Consider the following 19815-nt stretch of genomic DNA (forward strand, 5'->3'; position numbering starts at 1 on the left):
CTCTCTCTCTCTCTCTCTCTCTCTGCTGGAGGATTAGATAGACCCATGAGCTAACCACCAGGGGACACTTCTGCTTAACCTCACCCTGCCTACCTTCTGCTTTCAGAGAAAAGACAGCTCAGAAGCTAAAGATCTGTACTGGACAACTCTGGTGCACTTAAAAAGTAAAGTACAGAAGATGCCTAAACGTGATCTTTGACAAATTTGTAACTCAGCTTGAGAACTGGGGGTTCAACAAACCATGGGATTTCTTTCAGTTACCACTTCATCCTTGAATTGGTTTACCGTGAGCATTTCTTGACTTGCCTTTCTTTATTTCTAAACTGGTGTGCATCCTAAATAGGAAAGAAAATACTCAAATTCAAATTAGTCTACTTCCCTACATATTAGTGCATTTAGTTAGCAGTTTTGTAGAATAGTGCTGCCCTTACAGCTATTTCAAGCATGTGGTGACATAATAAAATGAGCACACAGATAAAGTTTCTAATAGTTTAGGAACTCTAATGACCCCATTCTTCTGCCACAGATATATTCCTTTCATTTTTCTACAAAAAAAAAAAAATGATTATAAGAAGCAGAATAAGGAGCAAAAGTTCATCCCTAGCTTAGTGGCTAATGCTTCACCCAGCAACAAATGTGCATTGAGTGAACTTTATAAAGTGTATGCTATATAAAGGGAAGGTCTCAAGATTTTTAACTGATGGCACTTCGAGGTGCTCTACTCAGGCCTCACTTCCTACTGGCCTGCTTCTTTTACAATGGCCCATAAACCTGTTACTTTAAAAAATAATTTTTATATAATGCCACCTTTCCTCTCCTCTGTCAGTATGATAATGACCATTGACTCACAAAAAGATAGTCTCCTTTCATGTTTCATGAGGGACTCAGAGGCAGAAGGCCTGTTTCAGCAGTACTGATCAACTTGTATTAGAAAACTCTCCACGTGCCTAAGAGTCTTGGTTGATAGGGGTTCCTATTGGTTTGTATTGGTAGTATTCATCAGTATTAGATCCTCTCATTCTCCTTAAGTCTCTAAAGTCTCTTAGTTCCTAACAGCATTGAGACTGAGTGGGTATGCATTTCCTTAAGTAGGAGAAAAGTTTGGCAATTCTGAATGCCAGTGTGAGAATGACTGGTCTTGACAGAAACATGTCCTAATGATAAAAGCTACTGTGACTGGAAGTGTCATTCTGTACCTATAACTGTCTACAGCATCCTCCCTGGGAACACCCTCTGACTAGAGATAAAGTACCTGCAACATCCCAAATGAGACTCCGAGCTTAGCACTCACGAAGCAGATGAGTCTCTGCTCTCATAGAACTTCTGTTCTAAACAAAATTCATATTCCTTCAGTGACACCTTTATCTGTTGAGGAAGCAACAGGGATAGCAACTCAAAGAAGTTGGCATTTGGGCCTTGGGAGTGTTACTTTCTGATTATTAGTACATGACAAGGGCAGGGAGATATCTCAGTTGGTGGAGAGTTTACCATTGAAAACACGACAACCTGAGTTCAGAATCTTTTTTTCCTTTTTTTTATTAGATGTTTTCTTTATTTACATGTCATGCAATATCTCCTTTCCCAGGTTCCCCTCTAAAAAAATAAAATAAAATAATAAAATAAAACAAAAACAAAAACAAACCCCTGTTCCCACCCCCTTTCCCCTGCTTACCACCCCGCCCTCTCCTGCTTACTGGCTCTGGCATTCGCCTACACTGGGGCATCTTAAGCATTCCTATAAAGGACCAGCAGCCAGGCATTAATGCTCAGAGAGTAGGGTGGGAACAGGCAGATGCCCTGAGCTTACTCTTCAATATTCTAGCCACGTTCAATGAAAAAAACCTGATAAAAAAAATATTGTAGCTCCACAGATGTAGCCATATACACATCTGCGTGCACACCCACAATGCACACACACACACATACATACATGAATACAAAGACGACACAAGAAAGGGAAGAAAGGAATAACAACATCTAATGCTCATGTTGATTATGCCTCTGTCCAAAAAAGGGCCTTCATGAATGCCAAATCCTCACTCTTATAATGTAGATACTATTGTTCCATTTTATGGGTGAGGAAACTCTTACTTGAGCAAGTTCCCACAGCCAGAAGTAGAAAAGGGTCGGGGTTGAGCTCAGGTCAGACTTGTGATTTTTATCTGTTTCCTCAATCTTCTGCTTCAAGATGCTGCCTCTCTCAGTAGGGGGTGGGAAAAAACACAATTAAAGCAATGTTTCCTGTTTATAAAACAGTAATGTAAAACAATGTGTAACAAGACAACAGAGGTAACCCCAGAGTCTAATAGGTTTGTGGTGTTGTTGGGTTGCATTGGGTTGGATTCAGTTGGGTTAGGTTGGGTTGGGTTGGGTTAGGCTACTTTTACTCACTGGGAAAAAAATATGCTTCCAGTCTGTAAGTTAGAATTCTCAGCATCTGCTTCTTGTGAGTGAATCTGGGAAAGAGACAGACAGAAAGGGTAGCATGTTGGTGTAATTCTAAAGCAATGGTACCCATGCTATTGGAGCTCCTAGAGACAGGTCAAGCTTGGTTGTATTGTTAACTAAAGACCTGTTGATCTGTATGCTTCTCAAAGAATTCAAGACTCCAAACGCCCCCCTTAAGCTAGGTAGACTGAGGGCCAGTGTTAGAAATGGCTGGGGGCCAGTGTTAGAAATGGCTGGCACAGTACCTAGAAAGAATCTGTGCTGCTCCCCTACAGCACAAGAACAAAAGGGAAGGTGGCTCTGAATACCAAGAGTTTATCGTATATCTTGTAAGAGCATGAACGTTGGCATCATAAAGAAATAACAAATCTGTAAAGGTACTGAAATACTACGCTGTTTGGTCATTGCATATGTGTATCAAGTTAATTATCTATCACACAGTGGCTAAAAGACATGAGGGATAAATGAACCACTTAAAGACATAAATGGGTATAGAAAACCACAACAACTTAATGGCCGCTTATCTCTCTTATTTCCAGGAAGTACATTTGAAGAACACAAGTAGAGGAAGTGCAGGAAACAAGACCTACAGAATGTAGGAGGAGCCTCCCGAGGAGCAGAAAATGCTATGTCACCGCAGGATCCTTTGCTGCTTGAGCAACCTGCAGAACATCGACACACCTACCAAATAACAATGACAAGTTCAATAACATTTCAAAGACGGGCATTTCCCCCAATGAAATATACAAGTAAACATTCCAACATCGTCTTTAGGAGTGTTTGTTTAAAAAGCTTTGCACCTTGCAAAAGTGGTCCTGGCGTGGGTAGATTGCTGTTGATCTTTTATCAATAACATTCTATAGAGAAAATATATATATATATATATAATTATATCTCCTAGTCCCTGCCTCTAAAGAGCCGAAAATGCATGGGTGTTGTAGAGATTCGGTTGCACTAAATTCTTCTCTGAATTTTGGCTGCTGAAGCCATTCATTTAGCAACTGTGTAGAGGTGGTTTATGAATGGTTCCGTCATCTTCACTTCTTCCCACATAGCTCAAGCTGCTTGTTTTACAGAGTCTAGCTCCATTAGACCTGCCCTTTCCTAACATTTGTATTTGTTGAATTTGGTCTCCTCAAAAGCAATAGCAAACAAGTAGTCAAATTTGAACGTACCTGACTCCATTTGTGGCATTTGTACCAAATATAAGTTGAATGCATTTATTTTAGACACAAAGCTTTATTTTTTTTGACATCGTGTTTCAAGAAAAAAAAAAAAACTAGGATAACAATAACTACAACTTTGAGGCCAATTATTTTTAGGTGTGTGTTTGAAGCATAGAATGTCTCTTAAACTCTCAATGGTTCCTTCAAATGATAAGTTAGTATGTAACCTAAGTATAGCAGTTTCTCTCTTTTTTATTTTTTTTCCATATAGAGCACTATGTAAATTTAGCATATCAATAATACAGGAAATATCAAACAGTATGTAAAACTCTGTTGTTGTTGTTTTTTAGTACAATGGTGCTATTTTGTAGTTTGTTATATGAAAGAATCTAGTCAACACAGTAAAAGGAGAAAGCAAAGCAAAAACAACGAAAGCCTGGAGCCTAAGATGACAAAATGAGGAAGGGAACAGAAAAAAGATCCTTCCTCTTGGGAATGCAAAGGCCTCCCCAATTATGCCTTCCAAGAGGAACTTAATATATAAAGTCCATTAAGACACACTTACTTGTCAAGTCCAGAGAGGAAGCTATGGAGTGGGAAAAGCAAGAGGCTAGGGGTTTTGGGAATCCTGGTTTCTTTTTATCACTGAAGAAATAAGTATTTGCAACCTCGGTCACACAAACTCACCACCGTGTGACCTCAGTCAAGTCACTCCACCTCTCGGTGCCTCAGTTTTCCTCATCTGCAAAATGGGGGCAATATGTCATCTACCTACCTCAAAGGGGTGGTATGAAGATTAAAAAGTAGATCTTCAGATTTTTGTTCTGGGTTTCCAGGAGGGTGCAACATCAGAACCCTTGAATTGCTAGGATGCAAGAAATTCTGTAAATAACCCATCAAAAATATAGCTCCAAGGATCATTCATCTGTCACTAGGATGCCACCACAATATCCAGTTTCTTATTGGTGAAGCCTTGCCACTAACTAGTGGCAAGCTAATGACTCAGTCTCTCCAACATGTGACAAAGCAAGAGACATTGGATTTGCAATTTGATTTTACCTCTGCATTTGAGCTTATGACTATAAAGACAAGTGAAAAGAAGGGAAAGAGGAGAAAGAAGATCCTTGCCAATTAAAGGGTAATTAATTATTCCATTTATCCACTCTCATTAATCCTTCCAGTCACTTAGTGTCTAGAAATAACTCTAACATTATCAATGAGACTTAGCTAGTTTGTCAGACACAATTCTCCTTCCCCTTAGCATATGAAAAACACTCTGATGTTCTTAAACTTTGAAATAGTATCTATTACAATCACAAGTTGCCGTAGCAGATGTAGCCTTGCCCTTGCTTGTACATGCATGTATTTTTTTTTGACTTTATGAAATATGCTGGCAAGAATTGCTACTTGAGGGGCAAAATATTTTCTTCTCAATCCTGAGGTTCTCCCTAGTGCCTGCTTAGAAGGAAGAATCCAGCTTCCTGGAAGTGTGTTGGATGCATTCAACAGGACATTGCTAACCAGAAACATTTAGAAAATGTTCCCTATGTATGGAGCAAGATTGCCTCCCTCTTTAAAAAAAAATCCAATATTCACATCTTATTATCTGCAGTCTTGATTCTCTTTTTGCAAGCTTCCTTAACATTCTTATACAATGTATTAAGAAAAACAAAAAGGACAACTTTAGCTCTCCTTGCACCAGGTTGCCTCTAGACCCTCTGGGGAACAGAAGGTGCTGTTGAGTAAAGCCCTCAGAATGATTGGGTTTAAGGCTGTCAGGGACGCTGTACATCCCCTGGTTACTATAGAGCTGTAAATAGAACAAGAGGCCTGTTGGCCACCTACCTGCTTCCTCAGAAGGATGCAGGGGAAAGTTGGGCCCTCTCACACCCCAGGTAGAACTTCTGACTTCTACCTCTTGTTCACAATGTATATACCTTTTCAAATTGGTAATTCCCTAAAAACATATAGGTGGCCTTCTCCAGATCTGTGGACTTCCCGCCATGGCTGGATTTGGTGCTTCCAAGTGTCTATCACGTATTTTGCTCACTTAATTCTATACACAGTCAGAAATTCTCTCAATGAGGAAAGCTTAAGTACACAGTCCTTTATCCAATACCTAATTCTCTCCAACTGGATCCTAAATCAAGTAATAAAAATTAATTATACTAATTAATCATACTAAATTATCATTTAACTTTTAAATGAATGAACACTGTAAGACAAATCTATGTAAGTTCTGAAAGCCAAATTATCCTTATGTGATTAATCAAAATGACTCAAGATCAATAGAAAGGGACATTTAAAATTTTACAACTTGAAATCTTGTAAGCTTTGCTATGGAGGTAAATTGTTTTAGTGTCTATAAATGGAGCAATTTAAATAAATTTACAAAAGAACTATAAACAACGGTAGGAAAGAATTTTCATTTGATAGGATTATTGCTAATTTACTTAAAAAATACTCAATGCCTAGGTCAAATGTTGATCCTATTCTCCAAAGAATATCAAGTGCTTGAACTTTGTAAGATGAGTCAACTCCACTGAAAAAGTTAATGCATCTCTCCATTATAATCCATTTTCCTGGGATAAAAAAAAAAAATCTGTTTTTAAATACCTACCCTACAGGTACCTACCCTACATGCGCATTTGTGTGTATATACGTGCACGCAGACACACCACACCACACACACACCTATTCACCCTAAGAGTAAGAAGGAATCATTTCATTGAAAATCCTATCTTTAAAAAAAAAAAAAAAAAAAAGCAAAGTGCCCCTTGAGACTCCTTCTCCTTCTTTGAATGTCAATGTGAAATGTGGCATGTCTGTGTAGATGAACCCATCTCATATCCCATGGCTCCAGGGTTTCTGTTATGGTTTGTGCACTTGGGAGGATGTGCAGAAGACAGGATGCAGCATGTTTTGCTTTCCCCTTTACTGTTTGGCCAGCTATGCCAATGTGGTGCTATTGTTTCTTTAAGAAAGTACTTGACTAAAAAAAAAAAAAAAAAAAAAAAAAAAAAAAAAAAAAAAAAAAAAAAAGAAAAAAGAAAAAAAAGAAAGCATAGACATATTTTTTTAAAGTCTGAAAACAACAGTTCTATAGTAGATGGCTTACTGAGATAGCATTAGATCTAGCCACCAACCTAGTCACCACCTTTCAACTATGTGTCACTCACAAGTAGAATATTGTTCACCAAGTTGTGAGTTTGGGGGTTCAGAGACAAAGGATGGAAAAGTTTTAAAGTTAGATGGCTCAATTACTTCATTGGCTCTAGAATTTAACAAAATTAGCAATACTTCACCCAATCTGAAGTGTTGGTCAATAACTTGAACTGGGGGGAGCGGGGAAGGAAATAACTTTAGGCAAATGGCAGAAGAAAATAAGTTACTACTTGCTTTTTTTGTTGTTGTTGATTGTTTGGTTTCCTGTTGATTTTTGGTTTTGGTGTGGGTGGGTGAGTACGTGTGTGTGTGTGTGTGTGTGTGTGTGTGTGTTTGTGTGTGTTCCACTAAAAAACAAATATTCAGAAAGTGGAGAAAATACAAAGATTTTAAGAACATAGACTTACCTACTACTAGAAACAGCTTCTGCCACATCCTCTGCGGAAGGCACTGATTTCTGGTTTGTAGAGGTTGCTCTTTCATCAGTGACCTCAAAGAGTGGCCGGTCTCCTAGAATAGTCATGGATCTCATTGGGAGAGGTTGGAAGTATTTCCTTATGAATTGGGCTTATCTACTGATAAAGAAAGGGAAGATTTTATGAGAAATTGTTGAGGAAGATGGCTAACAATCTGTGAAGATTTTGTTCTGTTTCTTTTTTGTTGGGTTTGAGTTTTGATTTTTTTACTTTATACAATCTTTATGAATGGAAATATTAATGCTCAAAAAAGACTTGGTCTTTTTTTTCTTTCATAATAGAATGGAAGATGACAAACTCACATAGACTCTTTATCGGCTGGCTAGAAAGGGTGGGGTTTGACTTATTTGAATCAGAGCATTTTAAATGTTCCTTTCTATTTTCAATCATAAAAGATTGTCTTAATTTATTAGTGTAGGCCCTGTTTGGCACTTCTCAAATGGATGAGCATTCCCATTCAAAGCATGAGTTTTCCCATGGTTTCAAAACAGGAATGATTAATATTAAGTAATTACTTACTTCAAAATACAGTAGAAGTGTGAGTCTCTGTTCCCATTTCCCACAAAGATCATTAAGTCCTGAATCTGAGGGGGGATACTAAGGGAATTTTTTTGTTGCTCGGTTTTGTTTTCAATACTAGTGCTTATTCCTATAGTATACAGATTTGCTTCTCGCTATTGTGATATTTTGTGAGACTTTCCTGCTAGGTATTAGAAATTGATACATAGATACCTTTTTTTTTTTGTATGGTTTCTATTTAAAAGAAAAGAGATAAGACTGTCTGAAGCTTAAATGCATAAGGTACATGATAAAGATATTACTTTAAATAACAAGCCATATCTGGTACAATCTTTCTTTCTTATCGTTTTAAGGAAAACTTTCCCAGATAAGACAGAGGCCCAGGGGACTTTTGAAACTGCCTTTGTTCCTCCAATTCATTTTTGCTTGTGGTGATGTCTGCCTCAGAATCTTTTAGAGGCTGGCCAGACCAAATCCGACAACTAAAGAATTGTCTTTTAAAACACACATTACACATGGTCCCTCTTAATGAATGATTACACTTATGTTGGACATGATTTTTTTTCTCTCCACTTATTTTTTTTCTGTCATTGATAAGGGTTCTTAAGGAGAAGAACTCATTAACAAAAAGTGAGAAAGCGTACAACAAAAAAAATCTAAATGCCACTGCCCAATTGAAATACGAGTTAAAATGGAAACACTTTCTCCTACTGAAAACCCAGACTGAATCACCTTCAAAATGACCTTTCACATCTTTCCAGTTTGCCTTTGTTTAAACTGTCTGGGCCAAAAAGCAAGCATTATTCATTTTCTCTTGCCCAAAGTGAACTTGTGTAAAATAGGAAAATTAAAAGAACTGCTAAAAATCCCTTCCAACCACTGGCTGACCCCCCACTCACCAGCTCACAGCAAAGTCTCCTCTGTTGATCTATAACATAATCTCATTCGTTTGAATATTTACATTGTACCTACTGCTAAATGCACTGCAGGAGGCTCCATCCATATCTGTGTCTCTGTATCATTAAACCTTCCAAACATCATACAGTGTATATTCAGTTTACATGAAAGCTCCAAATACTATATCAAACCTGATCTCTCTTTGTTAAAGATTTAAGGAGCTATGAGAATTTGGATTACAACGTGCATTTTGCTTCATTTATTTTTATCACACTTAAAGGCCAAGGGTGATGATTAACTTACAGACATTGAATTAATGTCCCTAGTGAAAGCTGAAAGTAATATTTGATCATTCATTGTACGTGTTTTACACAAAAAACATCTTCTATCAAATTAATCCTGATTGTATTTGAAGTGGTTATTCAATTCATTTATGGCAGAGCAATATCAGTCCTAATGACTCCTAAAAATGTAACTAACTGAATCATTATCTTACATTTACTGTTTAGTAAGCATATTTTGAAATTGTATGGCTAGAGTGTCATAATAAAATGGTATATCTTTCTTTAGTAATTACATTAAAATTAATCATGTTTGATTAACTGGTTCCTTTGATGTAGTGTGTCATTTCTTAACACGCCTACTGTTAGACAGCATTTTTATTAATGACAACGATTGCAACTCATAAGCACAAAAACACTCAGAATAAAAATGAACTATTTACCATAGCAATATCTTATAGAACTTGCAGATGAAATGACTCAAAGTATACGTAAGAGATGTACGGATTGTATAATACATGTATGAAATGAGGTAGGTGGATGAGAGTAACCATGATGGCTCTGACCCAACAGTGAGTTATAACTAACCCATGTTGCAAGCATTTGGGAAAATACTTTCATACCAACAGATTCTAAATACATTCTATAAGGACCATACACAAATAATACTGGGTGCCCTCTCAAGCAAAAAGATTTGGTAAGACTATAATTTCTCAACATTGAGTTGTTTCAAAAAAATCTGTCTACTGAATACATACCATGTTATCACACTCACACAAGAATTAGGTCTGTTTACTGAATTCATACCACAGTATCACATTTGCACAAGTATTAGTAGAAAGGCAAGCTATAGAGTACAGGAATGCCCCTCCTGTTTAAAGGAGTCCGATTCTAGTTTCCTTTGTGTAAGCCTACCTTTAAGTCTTTGGAAAGTTACCCAAATGGAAATAGGAGTCATGAGATTGGCCCTTGAATTTAAGGAAGTTAGGCAGATGTTTTATTCTTTCATATTGATTCACATGCCATTGGTAGTTGATCTCAACCTGACTCCAAGTATTTATTCCTTTAAAATTGCTATGAATTTTCCACTAGCATTCTGCAGCTGTCTTCCAAATCCCTGATGGGTTTTGTCTCCCATGCCCATGGTCGTCTATGTAGCTCTTTTCCTTCCTCTACTCAGGATCATACCTTTTTCTAAAATGTTCTGTAGATAATGAAGTGAGAGGTTATTAGGCACATGGTAGAGCAGGGCTTCCAGTTTAAGACCAGTCATCATTGTTAATACAAGCCCATCCAGAAACTTCTGACTGCTCACAGGCCTCATTGTTAAAACCCCATTGTATTCTGAAACACTTCCAGGAACTATAAGACTTTTTAATTAACCCATTCACAACCTTGTAAGAAAACTCCATCTGTTCTGGGAAGCAATCTTCCCTCACAGCTTTGCCTATGTGTGAGCGGACGAGCTTACCTTTTCTATTGTTGACTATGTCCAAAGTGGTTTTCCTCCCAAAGAGCCAAGGAACAAGTCTATCCTTGGAGAGATCTACAAGATCATCTAGGCCAAATGATTCCTTTCCTTTCCTTTCCTTTCCTTTCCTTTCCTTTCCTTTCCTTTCCTTTCCTTTCCTTTCCTTTCCTTTCCTTTCCTTTCCTTTCCTTTTCTTTTCTTCTTCTTCTTCTTCTTCTTCTTCTTCTTCTTCTTCTTCTTCTTCTTCTTCTTCTTCTTCTTCTTCTTCTTCTTCTTCTTCTTCTTCTTCTTCTTCAACTTCTTCTTCTTCTTCTTCTTCTTCTTCTTCTTCTTCTTCTTCTTCTTCTTCTTCTTCTTCTTCTTCTTTTCTTCTTCTTCTTTAGATATTTTCTTTATTTACATTTCAAATGTTTATCCCCTTTCCTTGTTTCCCTCCGAAAACGTCCTATCCCATTCCCCCTCCCCCTGCTCACCAACCCACCCACTCCTGCTTCCCTGTCTTGGCATTCCCCTACACTAGGACATCAAGCCTTCACAGGACCAAGGGCCTCTCCTCCCATTAATGTCCAACAAGGCCATCCTCTGCTACATATGCAGCTGGAGCCTTGAGTCCCTCCATGTGTACTCTTTGGTTGGTGGTTTAGTCCCTGGGAGCTCTGGGGGTACTGGTTGGTTCATATTGTTGTGCCTCCTATGGGGCTACAAGCCCCTTTAGCTCCTTTGGTCCTTTCTCTAGCGCCTCCATTGTGGACCTTGTGCTCAGTCCAATGGTTGGCTGTGAGCATCCACCTCTGTATTTGCCAGACACTGGCAGAGCCTCAAGGGAGACTGCTATATCAGGCTCCTGTCAGAAGCAATTGAGTAGTATTCCTTGCTGTTTGATGAGTATCTGACTCAAACAATAATGATGCCTAATAATCATAAGCAGAAATTCTTACTGTGATCTACCTATACTGTCTCATTTATCATTGGGAAAAGTATCAAGCCTGATTATGAACTCAGAAGGCTTTGAATGGAGGTTCAAACACACTAATATGCTAAAAGACAAAGGCAGGCAAAGGAGACTTGAATATGGTCTGAAGACACAAAACTCTGCATACTTACAACACCATCACTCCAAATTCAATCCAGATGCAAAGACACTACAGCACACTAATTGACACTTCTTATTCAAATTTTGTTTTCCAAGTTAGAGGAAGAAATGTAGCTCCATGGTTCTTTGAATAGTAAACCATACTCAAGTATACAATCATGATAAATAAGCATTTCTGCACAGCAGCCAATGTATTTTCCCACTTGCACTTGTTTAGACTACAGCATAAAATCCTGATAATGCATTGAATGGTGTTTGGAAAATACAAGGTCAAATCAATCTCAGGAGATGTCAATAAGCAAAGTTATGTCTTAGACCCTCATATAGTTCAGGAATAAACAATTCATACACAAGGAAATGTGTAATTTGGTCATGAAGACTCTACCAGAAGCCTGGAAGTAATCCAACTGTTTTTTTTTTTTTTTAACAGTTTGTCAAATTTGTTGAAGTCTCAATGGCAGATGGTTGAATCAATCAAACATTCTGGAGGAAAAAAATGTCTGTATAGCCTGGAGTTTCATGACATCAGCAAACATATACTTCTTTCTTTCCAATTCATCTTAGTCAGGTCACATGAGAGGTTCCAATTTTTTAATAAACCTATGTTGGCACTCAGAGTTGTTGAATAATAAGGGAATTCTTATTGCCATTTATTGAGCAGAGACCAAAACTTCAGACATTTTATAGAAATGATAATCTGTGTATAGCCATCAAAGCCTAGAATACAACTTCAACTTACTATAATTTTGAAGTGTTTTTCCATGGTTTTAAGTTAAGCTGAATATTACAAAGATGAAATTACCATCTAATCAAGGGAAGGTAACACCGTCCATTGTTTGGAACTTTACTAAATCTTACTCACCATTTTTTAAAATAACAGCCATATTGTGTGATACTCACTGGGTTATTTGAAGTCTCCATTCTTCACCAGTATCCCTCTATGCCACTATAGTTCTTCATATCGTTACAAACATCTGACAACTTCATTATATTTTTCAGTGGAGTGGGGTCAGGCATTTCCATCTTGGGTGTATTTTGTTGTACATTTTTTTTCTTTCTCCCTACAGATGCATCATTGCAATGATTCTCTGTAGAAATTCCATAAGCAGGCATTGTTTCACTTCAACACTCTAAAATATAAAAATAGTCATTATTAAAGGTGGGACTGTGGTTCCAATAAAGCTGAAGACCCTGGAACTATCAATTTTGACTCAAAACATAATGGAAGATGTGTTGCAGAACATTTGTCCCTAAGCAAAGATGAGTCTTCAGTGTAGAGCTGAGCTGAAAACAGTCTCCTGTTTATAGATAGAGGCTAATTCTCCTTCACATTCAGCAAAGGATAATGGTTCTAGTTAATACAACATCTGGTTTCTAAATGTTCTTTCCTTCATCCTGTAATTGGCTGAGATGACTTGGAAAAGAATACAGCAATCACTGAAAACACAAACAGGTGTAAACTGTATCTCAAACAATTGCTACTGTGCATATGTAGTAGAATTTGCCCTTGGGTTTCAAGTAAGGTAGGGTATGCTCTTCTTGACTTAAGGGATGAGTTGGAATTGAGTAACTCTCCTGCCATTTCCTAACTCAGTTTCACTTTTTACAATTAGTGGCTCCTGCCTACCTCCAGCATCCTCTGAAGGGATGGAAGAGAAAGCTTCTTCCTCCAAATGGAAATTTGAGGCTAGGGGCATAGGCTCTAGCCATAACAACTTCTTCATTCAAATGCTGTTAAAAGAACCCAACATTCCATCCCTTAAACATGGAACTACTCTTCCCAATCTCTAATGGGAGTGGAGAGAGGAGGATGTGGGGTTTTTTTTGTTTGTTTTGTTTTGTTTTGTTGAGCTATTCAAGGATAAGACAGTAAGAGAAGCAGAGGCACTGGGCAAGTTTGTGTGCCTCCCTGCCTTATTTGCTTCAGGACCTCTATTTTAGCCACCCTTGTGTAACCTAAAATAACACACAATTAGAACAGAGTCCAATTTCTCTTTATTTCTCTCTGTCCTAAAGGTCATTTGGAAAGAGACATTCCTGCACTCCTCCCACAGCCAAACAGGTAGTTCTCTTAGACTAAGAATGCTGAGATGCTCCTTCTGCAAAAGCTGCAGGGAAATAATTTCCTACTAATTGTGCTACAAGGTGCTGGGTATTTGTTTGACCTAACAAAATATTTCTCAACATTTTTTTTAAAAAAATCTGTTCCCATAAGGAAATATGTTTCATAGCCTCTCCTCTCATCTCTGGTTAAGTATGGACAACAGGAGACATTCACAAAAGATGGAGGACATTAAGAAAGAAAGCAGCATGGTTTCCCTATGTCTCTTTTTCAAAAAAGCACTTGCTTGAGTGATTGTAGCTCTTCTCTCCATGCTCTTTGTCTCCCAGAATAAGAAGTACCACCGGGTAGTGGTGGCACATGCCTTTAATCACAGTACTTGGAAGGCAGAGGCAGGTGGATTTCTGAGTTTAAGGCCAGCCTGGTCTACAGAGTGAGTTCCAGGACTTTACGGAGAAACTCTGTCTCCAAAAACCAAAAAAAAAGAAGAAGAAGAAGAAGAAGAAGTACTTGTCCCTCCTGATAGACCTATAGCTACCCTCATGTTGTTTTCCCAGATTTTTTTTTTTTTAAAAAAAAAGCTCCACTCTGTCTCTCTCACTATGGGCATGGTGATTCTTTGATAATTCTGCATCTTGGGGTTGCCATTCTCCTTCTCTTGACTATTCACTTCTTTATCACCTACATTAAATTCTCTCTTTACCATTATCTGCCTTCCTCGGGAGACCTTACACAAGAAAAACATAGACAAGAGGAAAGGAGCAGGAAGGGCTGAGTGCAAGCAGATGGTGGGGTTCAGGTGTGGCTCCAACACTTTCACTCAGGTGCTTTGGGCAATTAAATCACTTCCATGAGACTCAGTTTCCTCTTTTTTTTATAAAGTGGTAATAATGTATACCTTGTGTCAGTATGAAGATTAAATATTATCATCCAATTGCTCTTACATGTCTAATCTAAGGCTTGCTGCTTTTCTGAGACTCTTAACAGAGTGATCAGGGGCTGTTTCTGATTCTTTTGCCTTCTTTGGGGACCCTTTTCCTCTTACTGTGTTGCCTCTTGCAGCCTTAATATGAGGGAGGTGCCTGGTCTATATTGCAACTTGATTTGCCATATTTGCTTGCTATCCCTCGGAGGCCAGCCCTTTTCTGAAGAGAAACAGAGGAAGAGAAGTGGATGGGGAGGCAGGAAGAGAGGCTGGGAAGAGAAGTTGATGGGGAGGCAGGAAGGGAGGCTGGGAAGAGAGGAGGGAGGGGAATTGTGGTTGGGATGTAATATATGAGAGAACAAATTAATAAAATGTGTTTTTTAAAAAATAGAAATCAAAAGATAATGACATGGGATAATAAGAATCTTTAATAGACTAAAATAAAGATATTTGGAAAAATCAGCATCACTATTTTTTACTAAACAAGAAACAATTTTAAAAAACATGTCAAAGGTGTACCATAGTAAAAGGGTATCTCTTTACATTAAATATATTAAAGCTATATGAGAAACACGGCATCTTGTTCTAACTATTCTTCTCTTTGTAATTTCTCACTGACTCTGAAACTACTAAGCCAGTCGAGCACTCATCTGCTCGTTAGCTCTTGTGTATGTGACTCCAGGAGCTTGTGTCACTATTTTCTCTTTTAAAACCTATTTTTATTGTAGAGAATTTCACACAATACATTTTGAACATGTTCCTCCCCAATCCCTCCTCCCTCCAACTCCTCCTAGATGCATTCTCACCTTTGGACTTCCTCCAACTTCTCGTCTTGTTGTTCTGTTTTTAATAACTCATCAGATCTAATTTGTGCTGCCCTTACACTCATGGATATGGGGCCAGCACTGGAGTGTGGCTGGCTTACTCTACTAAAGCCACACCCTTAAAGAAAACTGACTCCCGTTACCAGAAACCATCAACTGTCAATTTCTCTGAGGCTAGAGTTGGGGGCTGGTGAGCCCCCTGCCCTTTTATGCTGGAATGGTGACAAGCTTTAGCTTGTGCAGGCAACCACAGCTGTGGTGACTTCAGAGTGTAGCATTCCTGCCACGTCTAGAAGACACTGTTTTGTTCCACTTCTCCCCAGTCTACATCTCTCCCGATCTTTCCACCCCCTCCTCCTCAATGGACCTTGAACCTGTGTGCAGGGATGGTGGACATATCCCATCTATGGTCCAGCACACCACGGATGCTTATTCTCTTATACTTCGGCTAGATGTGAGCTTCTTCTCTACCTGCCATCCACTGCACAGAGAAACTTCTTGGATAAGTTCTGAGAACCACACTAATCTATGATTATAGAGCTACAAATATAAAGGCAATTTAGCAGAATAATGATAGTAGGTTCACCCCTGGGGGCTGTGAGCTTCACAACCATGTGTTCCTGCCCAGATTAACAATATAAGGCCTGTGCTTTCTCTTAATCAGAGATCAGTTGCTTACTCCCATAACATTCATGCCATGGGCGTTATTTGTAGCTCACAAGACTTGCAGCTGGGTACAATGGCCGATGACTTCCTCCCATCCCCCAGCAGCCTGTATAGCACCTTCGAGTATGTGAAAGGGAGTCAACAGGGAAGAAGTTTCCTACTGTACCAATTTGATGTTTCTGTGCCCTGTGACCAAAGTGTAAAGTGTCATGTTCTTCTTAGTGGGAAAATAAGACCAATGGCAAAGAGCCTGCATTGTTTGGGATTCTCCTGACCAACATCTTGAGAGGAGGTACCTGACACCTGGCACCAGGTTTTTTATTTGGAAATGTATGACTTCTAGAAGAAGCATTGTCACCTGTGTAGGGTAACTTCAATTAATTAATTCTTTCATATAAATTTTTAATAAATTATTTTCATATTGATTATTTTGTATATATGAAGTTTATAAAATATAGGCTTCCATATGGGTTTTCAAATATTCTTAGTGTTAGTTATCCCTCCCTTTCCTCTGTCCTCTCTCCCTCCCACTCCCCATGTACAGGTGAGTCCTAGGAACAGGAAGGTGGGAATAATTGTCACAGACTTCATTATTACCACTTCTCTTGTTGTTATCAAGAATGAGGAAATTGTCAAATATGGTGGTATACACATTTAATCCCAGTACCCAGGAAGCAGAGGCAAGTAGATCTCTCTGAGTTTGAGGCCCACCTGACCTGTATAAGCCAGTTCCAGGCCAGCCAAGGCTATACAGTAATATCCCTGTCTGCAAAGAGAGAGCGTGAGGGGTGAATTAAGTGTCTAATATTCTCACAACAGAACCCTCTCCATTGGCTTCCTCTTGCCTCTCTTATGCACATACTGACTCATGACCCCAATTTTTCTAACACTAACTAATGGATCACCTTTTCTCCACTAGTCTGATTCTCCTTGGCAAGGGGAAAAGCTGGTATGCATTCTTGTAGCACGCAACAAACACAAGCTTCCAAGTCAGGTATTTTCTTGGAATGCCATTGCAGTTCTTCATGTTTCCTTGTCCCAGTCCAGATAATAGAGCTACGACTCCTCAGTATCATGATCTCTAAGTTCTTTGATGGTGTCAGGATACCTCCATATATTACCCAAATAATTGTTCCTGTCAGTACAACCAATTCAAAAGAGCAATGTATATAAATCAGGTACTTCTTGCTATGCCCAAACACAGTTTTTTCAACCAGTTATATTACATTCATCAGCATGTAACTATAGTTATTCTGCCTTTTACATTTAGGCATCTATTCCATAGTATAATATAAAATACTAATCTTATTTTTAGTTACCTGTTTAATGGCTATACAGTGGTATTTGGTGGTCTGGTCTCTTACTCCTCAATCTTAGGTGGTTTAATATTTCCCAGCGTGACAAACTTTAATTCCATGAAAGAAAAGGTAGCATGTTTTCAAGTCCCTCTTAAACTATGAAGAATTCTTCTTATGGGCATTTCAAGAAGTATGAAATATTCCTCCAAATTTTCTTTAGGAGGGTCACACCTAGAGGACCCTGCAAATGTATCAGTTGTCTGGAAAAGTAATTTGGGAACCTCTAAGACTGATTTTTGAAAGTGCAGCATCCACAGCAACAGGCTCAGACACTGCCCCAGCAAGCACTTTTAACATATATAAGGCAGAAGTGTTCTAGACATTTATCTCAGGGCTAATTTATAAATGTTATCATTCCTTTGAAAGGCATGCTGTATTTGATGCTGTATCCTCGGATGACCACTGCACAAGAATTTTGGATGTGAATTTGTATTTCCCAGTAAGAATAGCCAGCGAGGTAAAGCAGCCTGGTACAGTATGGAAAATATAGTCCACGAAAGACTTGCATACAGTCTTTGGGGGCTCACTCACACTCTGCAAGATTTATTTGTAAATTGAAAAGCCAGCTCTCAAAGTCAAACTACTAATGCTCTAGCAAGGGGAAAGAAGAACTTGTGGTAAAGCACTCCTGGATCACCACATTGGACCAGGAAAGGCAGATGGAAGTGGAGAAGCACGTGACAGATCCATGTGCATCTGGTTATGATGCTGTCTCTGAAAATGTGATTCCCCCCAAGAGCTTAGCCAGAAAGGCAGATTGTGCTTCTCAAAGAGGCCACCCAGATAAGCCCGTCTGAACCTGTTATTTCAGTAGCTTTAATGGACCATACATGACCACTCTTTCCTTCTCACCAGGTCCTCTAGGGACAATGCTACATACTTCTGAGACAAATTAGCTGGGATTAGGGGTGAAGTCTGTGAACCATAGAGTGCTATGTTCCTCTTTCTGAAACTAACTGGCCCTTCTGGGGATCAAACCCATGACCTTGGGATAGTTAGCACTTTACTCCAACCATGCTCAGAACAAATACAAGTTTGAAGCCAGAGAAGCATCAAAACACACATAAGAATGTAATCAATGGAGCCACAGGGAAACAGAAAGTAAACATGTTTTGTATAGGCAAAAGGACAGAAAGTTTGGAAAGAACCTACATTCTCTGACTCTCTTCCTCATCTCAAGGCTTACTGGAAATTCCCACTTAGACAACTTCTAACACTTTGTCTTTAGCCCATTTTCCTCTCTCAGTGTCTGTTTCGAAAAGCAATTTTCTATTTGGAACTTACAGCCTATGACACCATCTCTCAGTAAGTAGTTCAGAACCTTGAAGCTGTTCTTCACAATGAATTTAACTTTCCAATACACATTTAGATTAAATCAGTCCAGCAAGGGAACTGTTCACATACCTGTCATTATTTCTGCTCCTGTCTATCCCCCAAAACATCATCTTAATCTAACTCTTGTCACCTTCTAGACAGTTGCAATAACTGCCTACCAGCTCTGCTCTCTCCAATTCATTGTGAAATCATTCACAAAAGTCCTGCTTAGCACAACTCATATTCTGTTATTATTGTACTATTCTAGCTTAATTTATTTTATTTCTTCAGTATCTATTATATCTTAACTCTCCATATGCATCTTGCCTTTGCATATCACTTTACCCCGCCATTTGTCTCCTCTCTCCTTCCCATGTATTCAAAGGCCAGCCTTTGAAGTAGCTATTTAAAGGTAATCCACACTCCGATTCTGCTATTCTAGGCTTCTTCAAAGCCAGTGGATTCTTTTTCTGTTGAATTCCATATTATCAAGAGTCTAGCTCTCCATTATCTAATGCTGGATTACTTTGTTCCATGAAATCCCTCTCTATTAATCACACTATAAACCCATGGAAGACAGTGGTTTGGCTCTTATGTCATAGATCATTTTGGAGATCTCATATATGAGAGGTGCTATTCTAGAAATGTAGCTACAAGGCAATAAGATTTGTACTACAGCCATAGAGAGATGGACAATTAGAATACTACATGTACATGCTTTATATCAGTTTTTTCTGCCTAGATGTGAAAAAAAAAATGTCAGTTCTCTCCAGATAGGACACTAATGACAGGCCAAGGAAATAATTGCACACAAATCTGACTTGATGAACCAGTAACTCTAAAATAAGTTATTTAAGGGAGCATGGGTAAGTTACAGGTGGATAAACTACAGAGAAAGTCCCACAGCACCTCTCAGTACTTGTTAAATGATCCCAAATCCTCAGGGAGGTGAGGAACTCTTCCTAGAGTGACCTTCTTAGTGACCTCCTTAGTTGCCTCCAGATTTAGAAAGTCCTAAGTCTTTATCTTTTTCTCATAGTTCACCTCTTACCAAGTCTTCTGAAGTTTTCTCCCTTCATTCTATTTTCATGACTCTGCCTTAACTAATCTCTAAGGACGGCTTTGAGTAGTTTTCTTGCCTCTTTCTCTT

General features: G+C 38.6%; 1 protein-coding gene and 1 long non-coding RNA gene across 6 annotated transcripts in view; one reads left to right on the forward strand and one right to left on the reverse strand.

The window, feature by feature from the left end:
• The window catches only part of Igf1 (insulin like growth factor 1), a 79934-nt gene extending 70656 nt beyond the window's left edge, over window positions 1-9278 (forward strand). For all 5 annotated transcript variants that reach the window (XM_031350187.1, XM_031350186.1, XM_031350190.1 and 2 more), the window contains one exon: window positions 2988-9278. In XM_031350187.1, coding sequence (XP_031206047.1) covers window positions 2988-3047 — 60 coding nt within the window. In that variant the 3' untranslated portion in view covers window positions 3048-9278. The remainder of the gene's footprint in view (window positions 1-2987) is intronic.
• Window positions 1957-2968, reverse strand: LOC116076408. The gene is made up of 2 exons (XR_004112935.1): window positions 2392-2968; window positions 1957-2195 (listed from the first exon to the last, which is right to left on the reverse strand). It is a non-coding gene; the product is annotated as an uncharacterized LOC116076408 (long non-coding RNA).
• Window positions 9279-19815: the final 10537 nt, after the last annotated feature.

Source organism: Mastomys coucha, unplaced genomic scaffold, assembly GCF_008632895.1.
Source record: "Mastomys coucha isolate ucsf_1 unplaced genomic scaffold, UCSF_Mcou_1 pScaffold4, whole genome shotgun sequence".
NCBI classification, from domain to species: Eukaryota; Metazoa; Chordata; class Mammalia; order Rodentia; family Muridae; genus Mastomys; species Mastomys coucha.